This window comes from Bos mutus, chromosome 15 (genome assembly GCF_027580195.1).
Source record: "Bos mutus isolate GX-2022 chromosome 15, NWIPB_WYAK_1.1, whole genome shotgun sequence".
NCBI classification, from domain to species: domain Eukaryota; kingdom Metazoa; phylum Chordata; class Mammalia; order Artiodactyla; family Bovidae; genus Bos; species Bos mutus.
The window spans coordinates 26970960-26992086 of NC_091631.1; the positions used below are offsets into that span (position 1 = coordinate 26970960).

General features: G+C 38.6%; 1 protein-coding gene across 4 annotated transcripts in view; it reads right to left on the reverse strand.

Annotated features, from left to right (window-relative positions):
* Nucleotides 1–21127, reverse strand: part of UVRAG (UV radiation resistance associated) — a 332821-nt gene that overhangs the window by 263379 nt on the left and 48315 nt on the right. For 3 of the 4 annotated variants that reach the window (XM_070383686.1, XM_005902497.2, XM_070383688.1), the window contains 2 exons: nt 8071–8232; nt 4224–4298 (listed from right to left, as the gene is read on the reverse strand). In XM_070383686.1, coding sequence (XP_070239787.1) covers nt 4224–4298; nt 8071–8232 — 237 coding nt within the window. Of the gene's footprint in view, nt 1–4223; nt 4299–8070; nt 8233–18200; nt 18240–21127 lie in introns of those variants that run through there. The other variant, XM_070383687.1, reaches the window with a different exon arrangement.

The window sequence follows — 21127 nt, forward strand, 5'->3', positions numbered from 1 at the left end:
GCCTGGCGTGCTATGGTTCATGGGGTCGCAAAGAGTCGCACATGACTGAGCGACTGAACTGAACTGAACTTTAGACCATGGTGGCTGAAGATACTTTAACATGGACAGAGGAAGAATTAACAGCAACACAGTCATCAGATGTGTTTCTGGTTACAGCTAATGTGAAAAACCAGGAATGCTGAAGAACTGGTCAACAAAAACTTTAGTCACTATTTAAAAAGTTGCTTTAAAACATGCTTCCTTGTGATAGCTTCACAAGTAATCTTTCATCTTCCATATAGAACATACATTCTTAAAGCCTTGCTGCCTTAGAATATTTTAATCCTTTATGAAATATTTCAGCCACAGATATTCTATCCATATTCAGTGACTGTGATTACAAGTATATTTGGACTTATTTCTGTCACTGTACCACATGCTTCTGTTTACTATTTGTTTTCTTTTTTGTTTTCCTTTTCTGGCTCCTATCAAGTTGACAGAGTTTGCTACTCCTTATATTCCCTTTTTTCCCTCTGCCAATTAAAAATCTATATTGTTTCTAGTATTTAGTAGGTATCTTGACATTTTTACCATGCACACTTAACCACAAGCTATTATAAGAAATTTTAAACTTGTTTACTATCTCTAGCCTCCTCCCGAACAAATCAATGAGTCTTACTCTTCAAAGAGCCTCCCCCACCTTATTATTGTCTAGAGCAAACAGAGTCCTAAAACTCTCTGTGGAGAAGGGTCAGTTGCTTTTCCTTCAACCCATTGTGAGCTGATACTTTAATAAAATACAATAAAAAGGCACAATAATGTCAAATGGCTATAAAAGTTTAAAAACATTTACTTTCATTTTTTTATACTTGGCTTACCACAGACTGGTGACAGTTCTAGACTAGCTCTGGGCCACTTTGAACAACAGTGGTGATTTGTTTTATCATTTATGGTGTAACTTAGTTTTTGTGTGCTTTTTGGTTTGTCAGCAGTTAGCCAAATTCACTAATGTTTTACCACTTTTATACACCCTGCTATATCCCACATCTTCCCTTTGGGATCAATTCTTTATCTACCACATTCAGTATAGATAGAAGCAGTAAACCTTCAGTCTTCAGGTACTTAAAATTGTCTTTCACCCTCACCCTTTACTGAATGTTTACCAGAAATAGAATTGTACGTTAACAGTTAACAGCACTTTGAAGATACATTTCTTCTTGAATCTACTGTTGCTGATGAGAAGTCTGCTGTCAGTCTAATTTATAGGTAATATTTCCTTTCTCTCTATGAGCTTTTAAGATTTTCCCTTTTAAAATTATCCTTAAAGATGAGTGGCGTCCCTAAGATATCTTTTTTCAGCCTCCTTTTGTAATAGGGAGAGCCCTATCTCAGCTTTTATGCACATTTAGTGGAATCAAGATTGCCGGGAGAAATATCAATCACCTCAGATATGCAGATGACACCACCCTTATGGCAGAAAGTGAAGAGGAACTAAAGAGTCTCTTGATGAGAGTGAAAGAGGAGAGTGAAAAAGTTGGCTTAAAGCTCAACATTCAGAAAGCGAAGATCATGGCATCCGGTCCCATCACTTCATGGGAAATAGATGGGGAAACAGTGGAAACAGTGTCAGACTTTATTTTTCTGGGCTCCAAAATCACTGCAGATGGTGACTGCAGCCATGAAATTAAAAGACACTTACTCCTTGGAAGGAAAGTTATGACCAACCTAGACAGCATATTCAAAAGCAGAGACATTACTTTGCCAACAAAGGTTCGTCTAGTCAAGGCTATGGTTTTTCCTGGGGTCATGTATGGATGTGAGAGTTGGACTGTGAAGAAGGCTGAGCGCCGAAGAATTGATGCCTTTGAACTGTGGTGTTGGAGAAGACTCTTGAGAGTCCCTTGGACTGCAAGGAGATCCAACCAGTCCATCCTAAAGGAGATCAGCCCTGGGATTTCTTTGGAAGGAGTGATGCTAAAGCTGAAACTCCAGTACTTTGGCCACCTCATTCGAAGAGTTGACTCATTGGAAAAGACTCTGATGCTGGGAGGGATTGGGGGCAGGAGGAGAAGGGGACGACAGAGGATGAGATGGCTGGATGGCATCACTGACTCGATGGACTTGAGTCTGAGTGAACTCCGGGAGTTGGTGATGGACAGGGAGGCCTGGCGAGCTGCAATTCATGGGGTTGCAAAGAGTCAGACATGACTGAGCAACTGATCTGATCTGATCTGAGTGTGCATTTTGCCCAGAGAAGCCCATCTTTCAGCCAATTATATTAAATGCTTCTGCCCACTTCTTTGAGCTTCTATCTCTGTTTCAGAGATGTTTATTATTTTGCTTTTTGTTTGTTTTAGCAACGAATATCTCTTTAAACTTCTCTGATTTCATCAATCACTGTCTTTGGTTTGGTTCAAAATCAAACCAAAAACAAAAACCTCTCTTTCTTTAGCCTGAGATTCCACAAAAAATTTCACTCCCTTTTCCTCATCCATCTCTCACCATTCCTTCTCTGCCACCTTTTACAACATCTTCTCCCATATTTGGCCTTTAAAAGTGGGAGATCCTCAGGCCCATTACTAAGTCCCTTTTTTCTCACTAAGTACTGCTTGTCCTTGGTCTATCTTATCTGAACTCATGATTTCAGTAACTATTTGCCATTGTTATATCTCGCTATTTATATCTCTATCTTGCTTCTCTCCTCTGAACTCCAGATTCATATAATTCAAATGCCTCCTTTAAAACCTACACAGGGCTATCTTGAGGTATTCTCAAAGTCTGTATGATCAAATCTCAACTCATGATCTGCCTCTAACAAAGCTGGTCTTCCTCCAGTTCCTTAGCTCTCTCAGTGCCTGGCACTTTTATACATCTGGTTACTTCATCTAAGCCAGAAACCCAAAAGGTAGCCTTAACATCATCTTTTTTCCTCTACCCTAAATTCAAACCAAGTCCTAATGATTTTACCCCCTAAAACTTTCCTAAATCTATCTGCTATTCTACCATAACCCTGTTCCAAAGTATCAAATCTCTTACCTGATACACTTATAAGTAAGATCCTTCTTACTGTCTTCCCACATACATTCTTGCTGCTTCTAAAATCAGTCCTTATAGCAGCCAGAGTGAAATTATTAAAACACAAATCTAATTATACCTCTGCCATGGTAAATATCCTTCAACACACTTCACGGCTCTTAGGATAAAATCTTTTAAAAGGTTCTGTTATGTGGTCCCTGACTACCTTTCCAGCCACATCTGGTATCATTTTCCCTTATTACCCAGACCTTCCTTCAGTTCCTTAAAACTCACCACTTCCTCTAGCATTTCATGGCCTTCCAACACTACCCTCCTCTACTCAGAATGCTCTCTCTATTCAGCCCTCACTCTCTCCACATTGTTCACTTCCATTCACACTCAGGATTGTAACCTTAAAAGTCAAGTCCCGAAGACCATTCTTGAGACACTAGAGCAGGTAAGATCATCACACGCTTTTATAGCACTTGCCACCATTTACGTTTATATAGTCACCTGTTAGGTTACTTTACAGTGTGTGTCTCCTCCGTACACTCCATGACAGCAGGGAAATCCGTCTGCTCACCACTGTACCCTGAGCACTTAGAGCAAGGAGCTGATGTATAGCATGTGCTCAATAAATAGCCACTGAATGGATGCAGCATTCTAGCAACAGTATTTCAGATCATCAAGAATTAGGAAACAACATGATCACTAAGGAAATCATGTAGAAACTCATTTCACTGGTTTGTGGCCAAAATTAAATAGGATAAAAAACATGAATCACCTGACATGGTACCACAGAGAGCAGGCACTTAGTAAAAACAAATTCCTTCTCCTTTCTCTAATCACCTTTAGATACAGAGACAGCAAAGACCATAATGAAACTGACTACAATATAACTTGCCTCAGGATTCTTAAATTTATTCAAAGCTGTAAAAGATATCTGAAACATTTAGTGAAACTGTATTACATTTAATCAAAAGCCACTATCCTTCTTTAACCCCTAAAGAATTGTTAGAAAGCAGCCAGTTGAGATTTTCTTTTAGGAAAATTAATATAATATGGATTTAGAAAAGATGGGTGCAGTTACAAAATGAGTTTTCACCCGAAGCCACACTAAACAACAAACTTACACTTAAAACATGGTTCTATTTACACAGAGCTTTTGCCTGATATGTGAATGCACACCTGCACTAACAAAACTCACAGCATCACGCAAACCCTCTTACCTTATGTTCAAATGGAGCACCATAATAGCCATCATTCAGCCCAAAAATTATTTCATTCTGGTTGCGGGCATGAATCTAAGAGAGGAGGAAAAGACATTATTAGTTCATCTCATTCCAATCAAGTTTTAATGTGACTAGAAAATGACGGGACCTACTTCAATGTTGAAAAATAATTGGCTATGTCTAACAAGCCAGCAGAAAACAAACTGCATATCATAGGACAAGGCAATCAATTTAGAGTTTCCTGTTTTAGTCAAAGTTCTCACAAAATCATCACGTGCGATCACAGGCACCATCATTCACACACATTTTCCACAAACACTTCTTGAGGTTGTTACAGAAAGCAAATTCCTTAAGCACAGGGGATTAAGAGGCATACTATACATTATTTAATCTCAAAGAAAACACAATCCAGGACTTCCCTGGTGGTCCAGTGATTAAAATCCACCTGCAATGCAGAGGACATGGGTTCAATTCCTCATCTGGAAAAATTCCATATGCCAATGGGGCAAGTAAGCCCAGCACCACAACTACTGAAGCCCATGCACCCTCGAGTCCGTGCTCTGCACTAAGAAAAGCCACCCCAACGAGAAAGCCGAGCACCATAACGTAATAAAGAGGAGCCCCAATCGCCGCTGCAACTAGAAAAAGCCCATGCACAGCACCCAAGACCCAATGCAGCCAAAAATAAATAAAATTAAAAAAAATAACAGTTCAATTAGTCTGTCAATGCTTTAAATCTGTCGTAGAAAAAATAAAAGATTAATACTATTTTTTATCTTCAAAAAGACAGTCTAAAGATAATATCCAATCCCCAAAACCCTTAAAAGTCTACTAATTATTTTCTGCCAACTACTGTTTCAAATACAACTGATTTGAGCTTCAGTGTTACTTCAAATTAAACTTCATCTAAAAAATGGAGGAATAAGACTTTCAAAATTGAAGAAGAATTTTTAATAGCTCAAAACAGCATAAAGTCTATAAAAACAAATTTGATTACTTGATCAGAAAGAGTTGTGGCTGAAATGTTTTTTAATTGCTTTTGCAATGAGGAGTTAAAGTGAGGGTTCAAGTGAGGGAAAGAAAAAAGACTACCAGAATAGAACATTTCATCTTTTCTTTCTCTAGCTAGAGATACAAAGGCCAAAGTCAGCAGCAGAAAATTCCTGTGAACATTTACCTGACTTCCATACCTGCTGTATCTGTTACTAAAGCAGAATTAATCACATGCTTCCTGTTAGCCTATATCTTTACTCAACTGAATACAACGATACCAAAAGATGGACCTGCTATAATAAATTTATAATGAAAACTATAAACCAATTTTAAGAAATGTCCCATCTTATGACAGAAAAGGAGAAAGCACTATGAAATCAGTTTCAAGATTAGCAGAAACACAAAAATTTTACAAACACCAAATATTTTATACATATATATACCTCAAGAGGAAAAAGATTAAAATCATATGCATCAAAATGTTAACAATGGTTATCTGAACAAACATTTCACACACAAAAAAAGAAAAAGGTGGAGGACTGAGAACAAATATACATTTTCTTAATGTAAAACATCATTTCATCATTAGGGAAATCAAAATTAGGATGAGATACCATCAGAATGGCAAAAAATTAAAAAGACTGACATTAACAAGTCCTTACAAAAGTAAGAAACTTTCATACATTGCTGATGGGGACGCAGAATGATAGTTACTTTGGAAAAAGTTTCAGTTTCTTACAAGTTTCAACACAGCTCTTACCATTAGACCCAGAAACTCCATTTATTCAAGAGAAATGAAAACTTATGTCAACACAAAGACCTATATCTAATTATTCACAGCAGCATTATTCATTGTAGTGGTGGTTACTTACTTCATACATTTGTCAAACACATTGAAATGTATACATTAAAAGGATAAATTTTATTGTATGTAAATTTTACCTCAAAAAACCCTAACTTGTAAAAAAATTTCATTCAAAAGTCATTGATTCCCTGACCCTATGCAGACTGTCTAAATACCTCTTAAACGTACTCCCGTAGCTCTCTTTGCAGGTATTTATCTATCATCAGTTTACCAGGTCCTAAGAACCTTATCTTAGTCATCTCTGGATCACTGACACTAAGAAGGATGCCTGTCAGAAAGCAGATGACCAATCAATAAACCTAAGTGATGCTGGCTATTAACCTAATACAGCTTAGCCTCGCTTTCCTCTAAAAATCTGTAACTCTATTATATCTGATTTTTAGTAGTAGTTGTTATATCTATTTCATAGGTGACTTTAAGTGTCTAATTGGCTTAGAAAAATGTTTTCCCTTTCTCTTGTTCTCTGCTATACCAGCTTTGTAAGAGGATACATGAATGCTAACTCTCTGAAAGTAGGGTAAGTTAGACCTAAGTACATTTGGGTGTTTTAAGAAGACAACCAACTAGGAATGTATGAACTGAAAAACATGATGAAGGCCATCTTCTCTGGGCAAAACAAGACTTTGCCACAAGCCTATAGCTCTGCGATTCTAACGTTAAGAAGCACCACCCCATGCAAAATGTTAACAAGTGCTTAGTGTCATTGTGCACAGGGTCTATGCACAAAGAGCCAACTACAGCATGTAGGAAGACAGAAAGAACATGTGCCCCAGTGCCTTTAGCCGGGCTAAAGGCAACAAGCATTTGGGATTAAAAGAATGACCCTAAGCCAAAGTCATTACCACATGAGTTTTAAGATCAGTCCTAAAACAGAAGAAAAAATATAAAAATAAAACAATTTGCAGCAGGTTAGAATTTAGTAAAGGAAAATATTTATTGAATGCATTGTTCTGGTCTCTATCCAAGAACACAAAATAAACTATGGTGTGCAAAATAAAGGAAGAGTTGTTTTGTTGTTGTTTTTTTACTCTGAAAAATATACAGAGAGAACTGTCTAAGAGAAATATACCAGATGGTATATACTGAATAAATATTAAGAAATATGAAGGATGTTTGCAGATACAACTAACATTTTACATTGCCTTTATCAGTAGTCCCACAGGTATCACAAAATAGAAATGGCATTTATTCCAATGTGGGATGGGTAGTTACCAAGGACTACATGTATACAGCAGTGTAGTACAGCGGAAAGAGAATGAATTTTTAAGTCAGCCAGGCCTCATATAAATTCCAGCTCCACCTATCAGTGTGATCTTGATTAGTTTCTTAAACTCTCTGAGGCTCAATTTTCCCATCAGGAAACTGGGCAATAATATCAGCTTTCACAAGGTTGTCAAAAACATTAATTGCAGTTACTTATGTCTGGGACTGGCAAATAGGTTTCATTTCATATGCAATTCTGGCATATTGCTAGGTGCATTCTGAAATACTGTGTTAGAAAAGACTGCACAGCTACTTCTGAGCTCAGATAGCTCAGTCAGCTACATCAGTCATGGGGAACGGGTAGCAGTAGGTAAGCCAGGCATTTGTCATCCCTGTGTTCAACAAACAGTAGCTCCTCTTATTCTTGGAAAAACCCTACTCTACTGGCCATAAGAGAGGTGTTCATTTTCAACTTATTTTTCAGATTCTAGGGGAAATAGCCAGCATGACAGAAGAGGCAGAGTACTATAAGAAAGCATATTCTTTCCTACTGCCCACCCCACTCAAAATCCTCTTAAATTAGCAGCTTAAAGCAGTTCTTCATAAATGTTTTCAGTTATTTTTTAAACTTCTCAATGACTCCAATTTCTGTAATTAAGTAAACAGTCATAAAAGGTCTCTTTTTATTAACAGGAAATATAGAATCTGACAATTCAACAAAAAAAAAGCTAGATGGTTTCTTTGGAGAGGACAACTACTTGAAACTGACAGTCTAAAAATTACCTGCTGACCCAGGTATTTCAGCCCGTCCAAACAGACTTTCCATTCAATCAACAGCTGGTAGATGTCCTCCTTTCCACCCCATATCTTCACCACAAAACAAGACACAGATGTATCCAGACGGTCTGGCATTATTCCAAAATCAAGACTCCGCCATGTTGGATTCTGTTAATAGAAATGAAAACCTGCTTTAGGAAGATCCTAAATGTTTACAGTTATTTCAGTTAGGTTGTACATAATTTTGTTTTTTAACCAAAAGAACTCATATATTACATTGCAAACTTAAGTGAACTAAGAAGACATTCCAATTAACATGAAGAGAGTGATACTGACACTTTTCAATTTCTCTGCTTAATTATAGTCACTGGAAGGAGCATATATTCTAGTCTCTAATTAACATGGCTTCCTATGGTAATTCATTTATTTATTCCACACAATACACAATCATTAAGAAACAACATATAAACAATGCCCTCAAAGTACCTCCAACTTATTGCTGGATTTGAACGTCTCTTTAAATAATTACACAATTTCATGAAAACTCCAATATTCAAAAGGTTACAAAGTGGCACAGGAGGGATTAATAAACTATGAAGGAACAGGGGGAAAGAGGGCATGCAGGCCATGAAGCTTGGCTTTTATAGGACAAATAATATTTCACCAGGTTGAAAGAGGGAATTGCCCAGTAAAATAAGGGCTCAGAGGTGTGAAATAGCAGTGTGGTCAAGTAACTATGGCAACTGCTAGAACACACAGCACCAGAGTGGCAGGGTGCGAAGCTGGAGCGATCAACAGGAGGCTTCATGCCGAGGAGGCAGTTTACTGTGTACAAGCTGTGGGGACACTGAGAGGCTTTAAGGTTAAGAAAGACAAGGTCAACTGTATGCTCTGAAAGAAGTTTGTTTTCCATTCAGATAGTTGAAACATTCTCTGAAAAGGGAAAAAATTAAGGGACTTTAATATTATCAATAGACATGAACTACAATACATCAATTATTTACTTTCAATTATTTCCCTACTTTTTTAAAAATTCTTTTTTAAATTTTTATGTGGAGGATAATTGCTTTACAATATTGTGTTAGTTTCTGCCACACATCAACCTGAATCAGCCAGAGGTAGGCACATGTCCCCTCCCTCTTGAACCTCCCTCCCACCTCCCACACCAACCCACCCCTCTCTAGTTTATCACTGAGCGCTGGGTTTGAGTTCCCTGTGTCATACAGCAAATTCCCACTATTTATTTTACGTATGGTAGTGTTTCGACGTTACTCTTTCAATTCATCCCTCCTTCTCTTTCCCCCACTGTGTCCACAAGTCTATTTTCTATGTCTGTGTCTCCACTGCTCTCCCGCAAATAGGTTCATCAGTATCATCTTTCTATATATATACACATTAATATAGGATATCTGTTTTTCTGATTTATTTCACTATGTGTAATAGGATCTAGGTTCATCCACCTCATTAGAATTAACTCTGATGTGTTCCTTTTTATGATTAATATTCCACTGTATAGATGTACCATAACTTCCTTATCCATTCATCTGGTGATGGACATATACGTTGCTTCCATGTCCTAGCTACTGGAAATAGTGCTGCGATGAACACTGGGGTAATGTGTCTTTTTAAAGAATCCACCCGCAATGCAGGAGATCCTGGTTCAATTCCTGGGTCGAGAATATCCCCTAGAGAACAGATATGCTACCTACTCCAGTATTCTTGGGCTTCCCTGGTAGCTCAGATGGCAAAGAATACACCTGCAATGCAGGAGACCTGGATTCAGTCCCTGGGTTGGGAAGATCCCCTGGAGGAGGGCATGGCAACCCACTCCAGTGTTCTTGCCTGGAGAATCCCCATGAACAGAGGAGCCTGGCGGGCTGCAGTCCACAGGGTCACAAACAGTTGGAGATGACTGGGCAACTAAGCGCACAGCACAGGGTATATGCCCAGCAGTGGGATTGTTGGGTCATATAGTAGTTTTATTCCTAGTTTTTTTTAAGGAATCTCCATACTGTTCTCTATAGTGGTTGTTACCAATTTACTTTCCCACTAACAATGCAAGAGGGTTCCCTTTGTCCACACCCACTCCAGCATTTATTGTTTGTAGATTTTTTGATGATGGCCATTCTGACTGGTATGAGATGATATCTCATTGTCTTGATTTGCTATTTCCCCTACTTTAACTGTTAGGGCTCTCATTACTGAACATAACTAATTAATCTCATTAAATTATCAATTTTCATATTATATAAATCAGTAAATCAAAAAGCCCTCATATAAGGGTAACTGATCTTTGCTTCGTGACAGTTTTTTTCCTGACCAAAGTGGGGAGGGGACCAGAGCAGTATTTTTGGTTTAGGGGATATATTGATGTATGTGTTTTTGTGAATTTAACTGCTGACGTTTCAGGAGAGGGAACAGGACTTCTAGTTTCATGGTGTTTATGTCTGATCTTTTTCACTTGTATGTATTTTGCTTGTATATTTTTATTTTCTGATTTCCCTGTACTAAAATAAAAGCTCTGATAGACAGGAACATTGCCTGATTTGTTTACCACAAGATCCCCAAAGTTTGAAAAGTTCCTGGTATGTGCTCAATAAATATTTGCTGAGTGAGTGAATGAATGCCCACTTAACCAAAATGGATGTCTGAGGACACCAAAAGATTATCAATAAATAGCATGATGATAACACAATAAGCTCACTGTGCAGTTTTATATGGATTCCACAGCACTCATGAATTTCAACCTAAGATCATCAGAACTCCATTCTGATATGACCCCCACCCTGTCTCTATCCCACCAAAATTGTTTTAGCAACCCTGCTAAATAGGGGTGGTGTGCTTAGTGGCTCAATGTGTCCAACTCTGTGATCCCATGGACTACAGCCCGCCAGGCTCCTCTGTGGGGATTCTCCAGGCAAGAATACTGGAGTGGGTTGCCATGCCCTCCTCCAGGGGATCTTCCCAACCCAGGGATTGAATCCAGGCCTCCGGCATTGCAGGCGGGGTCTTTACCATCTGAGCCACCTGGGAAGCCCAAGAATACTGGAGTGGGTAGCCATGCCCTCTGCCAAGAGACCTTCCCAACCCAGGGACTGAACCCAGGTCTCCTGCACTGCAGGAGGTTTCTTTACGATCTGAGGCACCAGGGAAGCACAAGAGTACTGGAGTGGGTAGCCTATCCCTTCTCCAGGGAATCTTCCTGACCCAGGAATCGAACCAGGGTCTCCTTCATTGCAGGCAGATTCTTTACCAGCTGAGCTACCAGGGAAGCCCAAATAGGAGTAGAATTTCATTTAAATATGAAGATGAACATTAAGGTCTAGGAATAAGTAGGCAGACCTGTACTACAAAAAATGCTCAAAAAATTCTTTACACTGAAGAAAAATGACACCAGACAGAAACCTGGCTCTCTAAGACGGAATAAAAAGCACTGGCAATGGTAAAGAGTGAGTAAATATAAAAGACTATCTATTTTTCTTATTTTATTTATATCATATATGACTGTTTAAAGTAAAAGTTATAACTGTATAAAGAGTTTTATAACATATGTATAGATTCATATATACAAATGTAATAGCATAAATTAGAGAAGGTAGACAACTGGAACTATTCTGTTGCAAGGTTCTCCTGTTTACATGAAGTACATACAGCAATCCTAAAGTAATGATTTAAAAAGTAATGCAAAGAAGTACAGCTGAAAAGACAAGGCAAGAATGTAAAACAATATGAAAAAATATTCTATGATGATTTCATTTATATGAAGTTCTAAAACAAGTAAAACAAATCTGTGGTGACAAATGATTTCCTCTTGTGGGGAGACCGGCTTCTGGGCATAAGAGAACTTTCTGGAATGATAGGAAATGTATATATCTTGACAAAGTATGTATGCACTTACCAAAACTCAGCAAACAAAATAGTTAAAATTTGTGCATTTCACTGTATATGACTTTTAATTAAGGAAATAGACACTGAACTCCAAAGTATAGGTTTGCTTCTTATAGTGGTAAGGATTAGTAATTCTGAGGCCACTTTTTGTGAATTCTAAGCCTGAGCAAAGATGTGGAGGTCAGTGGAAGCCAGGTTTTTCACTGTCAGAAAATGGAGTAACAAATGAATTTGTTCAGTCCAGAGTTCAGCTGGACTGAAATTGGAGATATTGGTGTGAATGCATGGTTTTTAAAAGAAAGAGCAATAGATATACTGTGTGTGTGCGTGTGTGTGTGAGTTCCTAGCTCAGTCCCTTAAGAAAGGCCAGAAGTAATGAGCACACTAGTAACAATGAGTGTGCTCAGATCTTACTGTCTATTTAGCAATCTCAAAAAAAGAGAACCAAGGGTTCCTTGGGGAGAAAACTGATTCCAGAGCTACGGCAGGAAGGGTACAACATGAGTCTGGAATATCTCAAGCCAGAATGTCAGGAAGTACTCAATGATGTCGACATATCAAAAGGACATAGGAATCAATTTACAGGGCTCTCACTAACCAAATGCAGGATAATGTAAGCATCAAAATAAACTATAATAATAGATTATAACCCACTGAATAAAATAAGAATCTTTGAGTCCATAATGATACAGATTAATAATTAATTAATTAAATGGGAGAGAAAGTTAAATTGCCAACTAATAAATAATAAAAGGAAAGATGGAAATTAGAAAATCACCAATGGATGCTAAAACTGGTAAGCAAACAGTTGATAAGAAGCATCATATATAAAAAGTCTCAAAGTTTCTCCCTCACAAATTACTTATTAATTATAAATGGAAAAATTATAACTTCTCAGTGGAGAAACCTGACAGGAATTACCTTAATCAGGTGACAAATTGGGACAAACCAGCAACAGGTGCCTCTTAAAACTAAGCACTGAAAAGATTACAGCACTACAGGTATAGTTTTCCCGCCAAAAATGCATTACCTGAATCTCATCATGAAGAAACATCAAACAAACTGAAAGAGTCTACAAAATAATTGGTCTGTATGGTTTTAAATGGAGGGACTGGTTCCAAATTGAGAAAGGAGTAGGTCAACGTTGTATACTGTCACCTTACTTATTCAATTTATATGCAGAGTACATCATGCAAGATGCCAAACTAGATGAAGCACAAGCCAGAATCAATTGCAGGGAGAAATACCAATAACCTCAGATATGCAGATGACACCACCCTATGGCAGAAAGCAAAGAGGAACTAAAGAGCCTCTCGATGAAAGTGAAAGAAGAGTGTGAAAAGGCTGGCTTAAAACTCAACATTCAAAAAACTAAGATTAAGATCATGGCATCTGGTCCTATCTTTCATGACAAACAGATGGGTAAACAATGGAAACAGTGAGAGACTTTATTTTCTTGGGCTCCAAAATCACTGTGGATGGTGACTGCAGCCATGAAATTAAAAGACGCTTGCTCCTTGGAAGAAAAGCTATGACAAACCTAGACAACATGTTAAAAAGCAGAGACATTACTTTACCAACAAAGGTCCAATAATAGTCAAAACTATGGCTTTTCCAGTAGTTGTGTATGGATCTGAGAGTTGGATCATAAAGAAAGCTGAGCACCGAAGAACTGATGCTTTTACACTTTGTTGCTGAAGAAGAATCCTGAGAGTCCCTTGGACTGCAAGGAGATTAAACCAATCAATCCTAAAGGAAATCAGTCCTGAATATTCACTGGAAGGACTGATGCTGAAGCTGAAGCTTCAATACTCTGGCCACCTGATACGCAGAACTGACTCTTAGGAAAAGACCCAGATGGTGGAAAAGACTGAAGGCAGAAGAAGAGGACGACAGAGGATGAGATGGTTGGGTGGACATCCAATTCAATGGACATGAATTTGAGGAAGCTCCAGGAGTTGGTGATGGACAGGGAAGCCTGGCATGCTGCAGTCCATGGGGTCGCAAAGAGGCGGACACAACTGAGAGACTGAACTGATGGTTCTGAACGCTGAAGTCAGAACACCCCGAAAAGGCTAAAGAACTGTCCAAACTTAAGAAGAAAGCAACATGACAACTAAAGACAAAGTGTTTCTAGATTAAGTCTTGGAGAGTTGACAACACCTGAATAAGGACTAGGGATTAATTGGTGGAAACCTAAATTGGTACAGCCACTTGGAAAACACTACGGAAGTAACTCAAAAAATTTACCATAGAACTACCTTATGATCCAGTGATCCCTCTTCTGGGTAGATACTCAAATGAAATGAAAGTGTCTTAGAGATAGAAGTGCTCCCGTGTTCACTGCAGCATTATTCACAATAGTCAAATACATGTACAACCCAAGCGTTAATCAACAGATGAATGAATAAAGAAAATGTCATGCATATACGTGTGGAACATTATTCAGCCTTAAAAAGGAAATCTTGCCATTTGCAAAAGCACGGATGAAACTGAAGGACAGTATGATAAGTGAAATAAGTCAGAAACAGAAAGTGAAATACTGCATAATATCACTTACATGTGGAATCTAAAAGTCAAACTCATAAAAACGGGTGTATAATGGTGGCTGCCAGGGGTTGAAGGTTGGGCAAAATGGGGAGATGTTGGCCAAAGGGTATAAGGGTACAAAGTTTCAGTTTTGCAAGATGAAATCATCTTGGAAATCAAATGTTCAACATGGTGACTAAAGTTAATAACACTATATTGTATACTTGAAGTTTGCTAAGAGAGTACTAAGCATTCTCACTACCAAAAAAAGACAGTTAACTATGGGAGGTAATAGATATATTAATCAGTTTGATTTTGGTCATTATTTTACTACATATATATAAGTATATATATGTCTGCTGCTGCTGCTGCTAAGTCACTTCAGTCGTGTCCGACTCTGTGCGACCCCGTGGACAGCAGCCCACCAGGCTCCGCTGTCCCTGGGATTCTCCAGGCAAGAACACTGAACTGGGTTGCCATTTCCTTCTCCAATATATATGTATAGATAATATATATATACCTGTATATATAGATATACCTATGTGTGTGTGTGTGTGTGTATATATATATATATACATATATGTATAGATAAACCAAAACATCATGTTGCATATCTTAATACACACAATTTTTGTCAACTATACCTGGAGGGTAGAGGATGAAGGACTGTGCTTAACTGTACTGTGTCAATGTTATACTTTCCTGATTTTAGTCATTTTAATGTAATTATATAAGAGATTGTCCTTGTTTGTAGGAAATATATACTGAAGTATTTGATACCAGCAAATCTTTCTTTGAAGGTAGTCAATTATTTAAGAAGCCAAAGTTATGTTTAGATAAATTTATTGAAAATATAGGCAATAAAGAAAGACAAAAATATTATGAGTATAACATGATGAGTAACTACGAAACAACAAGATCAGATTTCACACATGAATGGAAGGCAACCATCCATTTCTGATAATGGCAAGCTAGACGGTCCTCCCACTGAAAACAATTAAAAATGCTGGCTAAAATATAACCACCATCATCACTGAAGATTTTCCAAGCCAAAAAGGAAAGCCAGAACTCGAAGAAATAAATGTAAATCTAGAGGACTTTTCCCTTAAAGGAATTTGCCAACGTATATAAACTTGAGGCGTTGGTTTGGGCAGTCTTAAAGAGAGACAAGAACATAATTCAAAGCCCACACCCAGGTCTCACTCAGGTCTACGAGAAGTCCTCCGCATTGAGCTTGAACAACAAAAAAGCTATATACTCACAGGCATGAGTGAAACCACAGAGTAGAATTCAACAAACCAACTGCACAAAACCTGAGATAATCAAATCAGGAAACAAGAAAAAAAGACTAAACTATAAAATGAGACTGAACAGCTCTCATAAACATATTAAAAAAAAAAAGCCAAATCCTTGCACAGAATGTGTTTATTTTTAATTGACACTAACTGGCACTGTTTCTCCAGAACAGGCACTTCATAAATATATAAATTGAGAAAAATGAATATCAAAATGGCCAATAAACACTGGAAAAGGTGATCAATTAGAATAATACATGAGGAAATGTAAAATAAAATCACAATATAATACCACTAGCCCACCAGAATGGCTCAAATTTTCAAAACAAATAATAACAAGTTTGGGCAAGAATGTGGAGCAACTAAAAACTTCACACTGCTGGTAAGGATGTAACTGGTACAAGCAACTTTGGAAAGCTATCTGGCAGCACCTACTAGAGCTGAAAACACCTACGATTCAGCACTTAGTTCCACTCTTACGTAGATACCTAACAGAAAATAGAGACACATACTTGCCAAAGGACACATACATACAGAATTAATAAATAATTCGTATGAATCTCACTAATATGCTAAGCAAAAGAGCATATGCCATATAAAAGTTCAGTAGCAAGCAGGACTAATCTAGAAGTCAGGATAGTGGTAGTCTTTGGAAGGAGGTAGTAACTGGAGGGAGAACACAAAATAATGCTGTTGTTCTTGATCTGGTTACATGGATCTGTTCCCTGTGAAAAGTCACCAGGCTATTATTTGTACCCTTTACTGTAATGTGTGCTGTATCACAATACAAAGTAATAAGACAAAAATTTTCAAATATTCAATAATGGGAAAAATACAGCATCTTACAAGGAGGTATCTACAGAGATTAAAAACAAAGGTATCTCTTCATGATGTCATTTCGGGCCCTAAGCCTGAAGACAGGAGTTGGAGGATTAACCGCCTAAAAAGACAGCCATTTACTCCCCTATGTATAAGGTCATCTCTCAACTAAACTCCATGTGCTCTGGAATATGAAATAGCGTAATTTCAAATTCTCAGCAGAAAAAGCATGAAATAACCACCCCTTTCCAAAACGGAAAAAAAAAAAAGACCTGGTGAATGTATGGCCCTTAAATATGAAGGGCCATATTTAAGGGGTGGGATGATGGGCACAAAGAATACTTCATTCTAAAACTAATTAAAAGTCTTTGAAAGGAGAGTAGTCTTTTGAAGTTGTTTCTGTGGCTGAATTGATGGCCTGAACCAACATTTTAAACCAACAGAACATTAATACAGCAGAACTATTGTCAATCTTCTCATTACAATGACCTTCCTTTATAATTTTATAGAATAGCTGCCAGACAACGACCAATCATTCCCGAGCTGGTCCACTCAGATACAGATGTGGTCTGCCACATATTAAAGACTCTACTGCCTAATAATGTTACTGTAAACATCTAGATGATTTTCTACATTTAACCTATACATATAAGCCCATGTCTAGATGGAACAAATTATTCAAGTACTAACATCATTTAGGGACCTATATCTTATTCACTGAAAGTATAGTGGCAGGATATTAGGATATTTATGGCTTTGAAAAGCTCACCTCCAGGAGAATCTAAAATTATTATTTATTATCTAGGCAATTTCTCTAAAACACTGTTCAACTGATACTTCTTATTTATTAAAGGAATACATATACAGAAAAGTTTCAAAATACAAACATGTTGTCACTATGTTATCACTCAAAAACAAATTAACAGTCACAAGAAACACAACTAAGAATTCATAAAAGCTGTTCCAACTTCCCCAAAACATACAAGATAACTCTCAGGAATGGCATACTAAATTCACAAGCAGTAATTATTCCCCAGCCCCAAATTCTCTCTCCTTTGTCTCATTCACCTTTATTCATCCTTCATGTCTCAACTTAGGAATTACTTATTATAAGAAGCCTCTCCTAATCACCCTCACCAAACTAAGATAAATGACATTCCTACATGTTCCCAAAGAATCCTGTTCTTCCCTGGTCTTATAATTGCATGATGATGAAGTTTAACACAAAGTAACATAAAACGGCTAAGCAAGAGGATCCAACTCCCTTCTCTCTTTCTCACTCTCGCTCATGCGCACGCTCGCTCTCTCTCTCTCTCTCTCTCTCTCTCTCTCTCGTGCACGCTCTCTCTCTCTCTCACATACACACACAAAGATGAAATGTTAATTCAGTTCAATTAGAACATACACTTCTGTGACAACCCCTCAAGCCAGTAACTCATAAAAAGTATTTATATTGTCCAGTCAATTTTTTCCCAAAGATTTAAAAATATCTCAGGCAGTCTCAATTCAAACAGAAGTTTTGGTCCTGATAACTCTGTCACATGCTTTCCCTAAAAGCACATGCTCTAGAACTTTGTTTATTCAATTATAAGGCCTATCACTGACCTCTGTTAGACCTCTAAGAGACATTTAACCAGGAGAAGGGGCGCAGCACAATGCTGTGAAAGAGACGGACTTCCAAACACACAGGAAACAGCTATCACTCTTCTTCCTGCCACCGTGAGATTTTTAATTTTCTAATAAAAAAGAAAAACTTTTTCGTAAAAAATAAAAGACACAATAATTAACTTGATAATTGTTAAAAATGGTGCACATGGGTTCACTGGGCTTCCCTGATAGCTCAGCTGGTAAGGAATCCGCCTGCAATGCAGGAGACCCTAGTTCAATTCCTGGGTCAGGCAGATCCGCTGGAGAAGGGATAGGCTACCCACTCCAGTATTCTCAGGCTTCCCTTGTGGCTCAGCTGGTAAAGAATCTGCCTGCGATGTGGAAGACCTGGCTTTGATCCTTGGGTTGGGAAGATCCCCTGGAGAAGGGAAAGGCTACCCACTCCAGTATTCTGGCTGCAGAATTCCATGGACTGTATAGTCCATGGGGTCTCAAAGAGTTGGACATGACTGAGCCACTTTCACTTTCATGTAGGTTCATTACGCAATTTGCCTCTACTTTTACGTATGTACAAAATCCAATTTAGAGAATTTAATTACTTCCATTCTTACCACTGGAGAAGGCAATGGCACCCCACTCCAGTACTTTTGCCTGAAAATCCCGTGGACGGAGGAGCCTGGTGGGCTGCAGTCTATGGGGTTGCTAGAGTCGGACACGACTGAGCGACTTCACTTTCACTTTTCACTTTCATGCATTGGAGAAGGAAATGGCAACCCACTCCAGTGTTCTTGCCTGGAGAGTCCCAGGGATGGGGAGGCCTGGTGGGCTGCCGTCTCTGGGGTTGCAGAGTCGGACACGACTGAAGCAACTTAGCAGCAGCAGCATTCTTACCACTTCAATTATTTTAGTTTTTAATTAACCAATGGCCCTTCAATAATGTTAAGAATATTAACTTCCCCCTGAACCAAACGTCAATAAATAACTAGTTTGGAGGGTATGGTTAGCTGAACCCTGAGATAAGAAAGCTGAATGATACATTCACCATTAACTGTTCAATGCTAAATATATCTGAGAAGAAATCAGGACTCTGACATATAACTTGGAGACACAGCTCCACCATCTAGCCTGTCAACAGTGGATTATTCTAGTTAACGCAATAGACACTGGACTTCACTGTGCTAGGGTCGTTAGAAAATAGAAAAATGAATATGCTGGGGGTCCTTGTTCACTAGCTGTCCTCAATTTTGTGTTACCTCTCAAAAACTCATTCCCATGCCATCCACCCCTTTACTATCTGCTATCTCTCCAGGTCATTTCCTCTGCTGTCCTGATCCTCAGTTCCTTTTTCCCTATCTCTGTCAAGCTTGTCAAAATCTCAAACCACTCACTCCACTCCGGCCATACTAACTTCTTAGCCATTCCTTGAAAACCTCAAGTACACGCCTACCTTCATGTTTTCCTACTTCTTGGCCTGGAACAGTCTTCCCCTCTTAGATACATGGTAGTTGTTGTCCAGTCACTAAATAGTACCTGACTCTCTGCGACGCCATGAACTGCAGCACACCATGTTTCCCTGTCTACCACTATCTCCTGGAGTCTGCTCAAGTTCATGTTCATTGACTCAGTGATGCTATCTAACCATCTCATCCTCTGATACATGGTATGTTCCCTCATTTTTTTCAGCTGTCTGCTCAAATGAGACCTTTCATGTGACTACCACAGAAATTCAGCCGCTACCCCTGCCAGATACTTCACTACACTATTTTACTCAATTATATTTATTACCATCTAACATATTCCAATTTATGGACTTCCCTGATGGCTCAGATGGTAAAGCGTCTGCCTACAACACAGGAGACCCGGGTTCAATCCCAGGGTCGGGAAGACCTCCTGGAGAAGGAAATGGCAACCCACTCCAGGATTCTTACCTGGAAAATCCCATGGACGGAGGAACCTGGTAGGCTACAATCCATGGGGTTGCGAAGAGTTGGAGACGACTGAGCGACTTCTCAACACACAAACACATTCCAATTTATCATCAAGTCTAACAAATTATCTTTCTTCCATTGTAAGATAAATTCTGACTTTCAGTTCAGTTCAGTTGCTCGGTCGTGTCTGACTCTTTGTGACCCCATGAACTGCAGCACACCAGGCCTCCCTGTCCAGCACCAACTCCCAGAGTTTACTCAAACTCATGTCCATTGAGTCAGTGATGCCATCCAACCATCTCATCCTCTGTTGTCCCCTTCTCCTCCTGCCTTCAATCTTTCCCAGCATCAGGGTCTTTTCAAATGAGTCAGTTCTTCACATCAGGTGGCCCAAAGTATTGAATTTTCAGCTTCAGCATCAGTCCTTCCAAAGACTATTCAGGACTGATTTCCTTTAGGATGGACTGGTTGGACCTTCTTGCAGTCCAAGGGACTCACAAGAGTCTTCTCCAACACCACAATTCAAAAGCATCAATTCTTCGGTGCTCAGCTTTCTTTATAGTCCAACTCTCACATCCATACATTACTACTAGAAAAATCATAGCTTTCACTAGACAGAATTTTGTTGGCTAAGTAATGTCTCTGCTTTTTAATAAGCTGTCTAGGATGGTCATAATTTTTCTTCCAAGGAGCAAGTGTCTTTTAATTTCATGGCTGCAGTCACCATGTGCAGTGATTTTGGAGTCCAAATAAATAAAGTCTCTCACTGTTTCCACTGTTTCACCATCTATTTGCCATGAAGTGATGGGACCAGATGCCATGATCTTAATCTTGTGAATGTTGAGTTTTAAGCCAACTTTTTCACTCTTTTCTTTCATTGTAAGATTTTTCTTCCATCTTCCATTGTAACATTTTTCTTCCATCGTAAGATAAATGCTGACTTTAGAAGTGTTAAAATCAGTAAGGTCCTGTACTCGTTGACCACTAGGTGGCAGT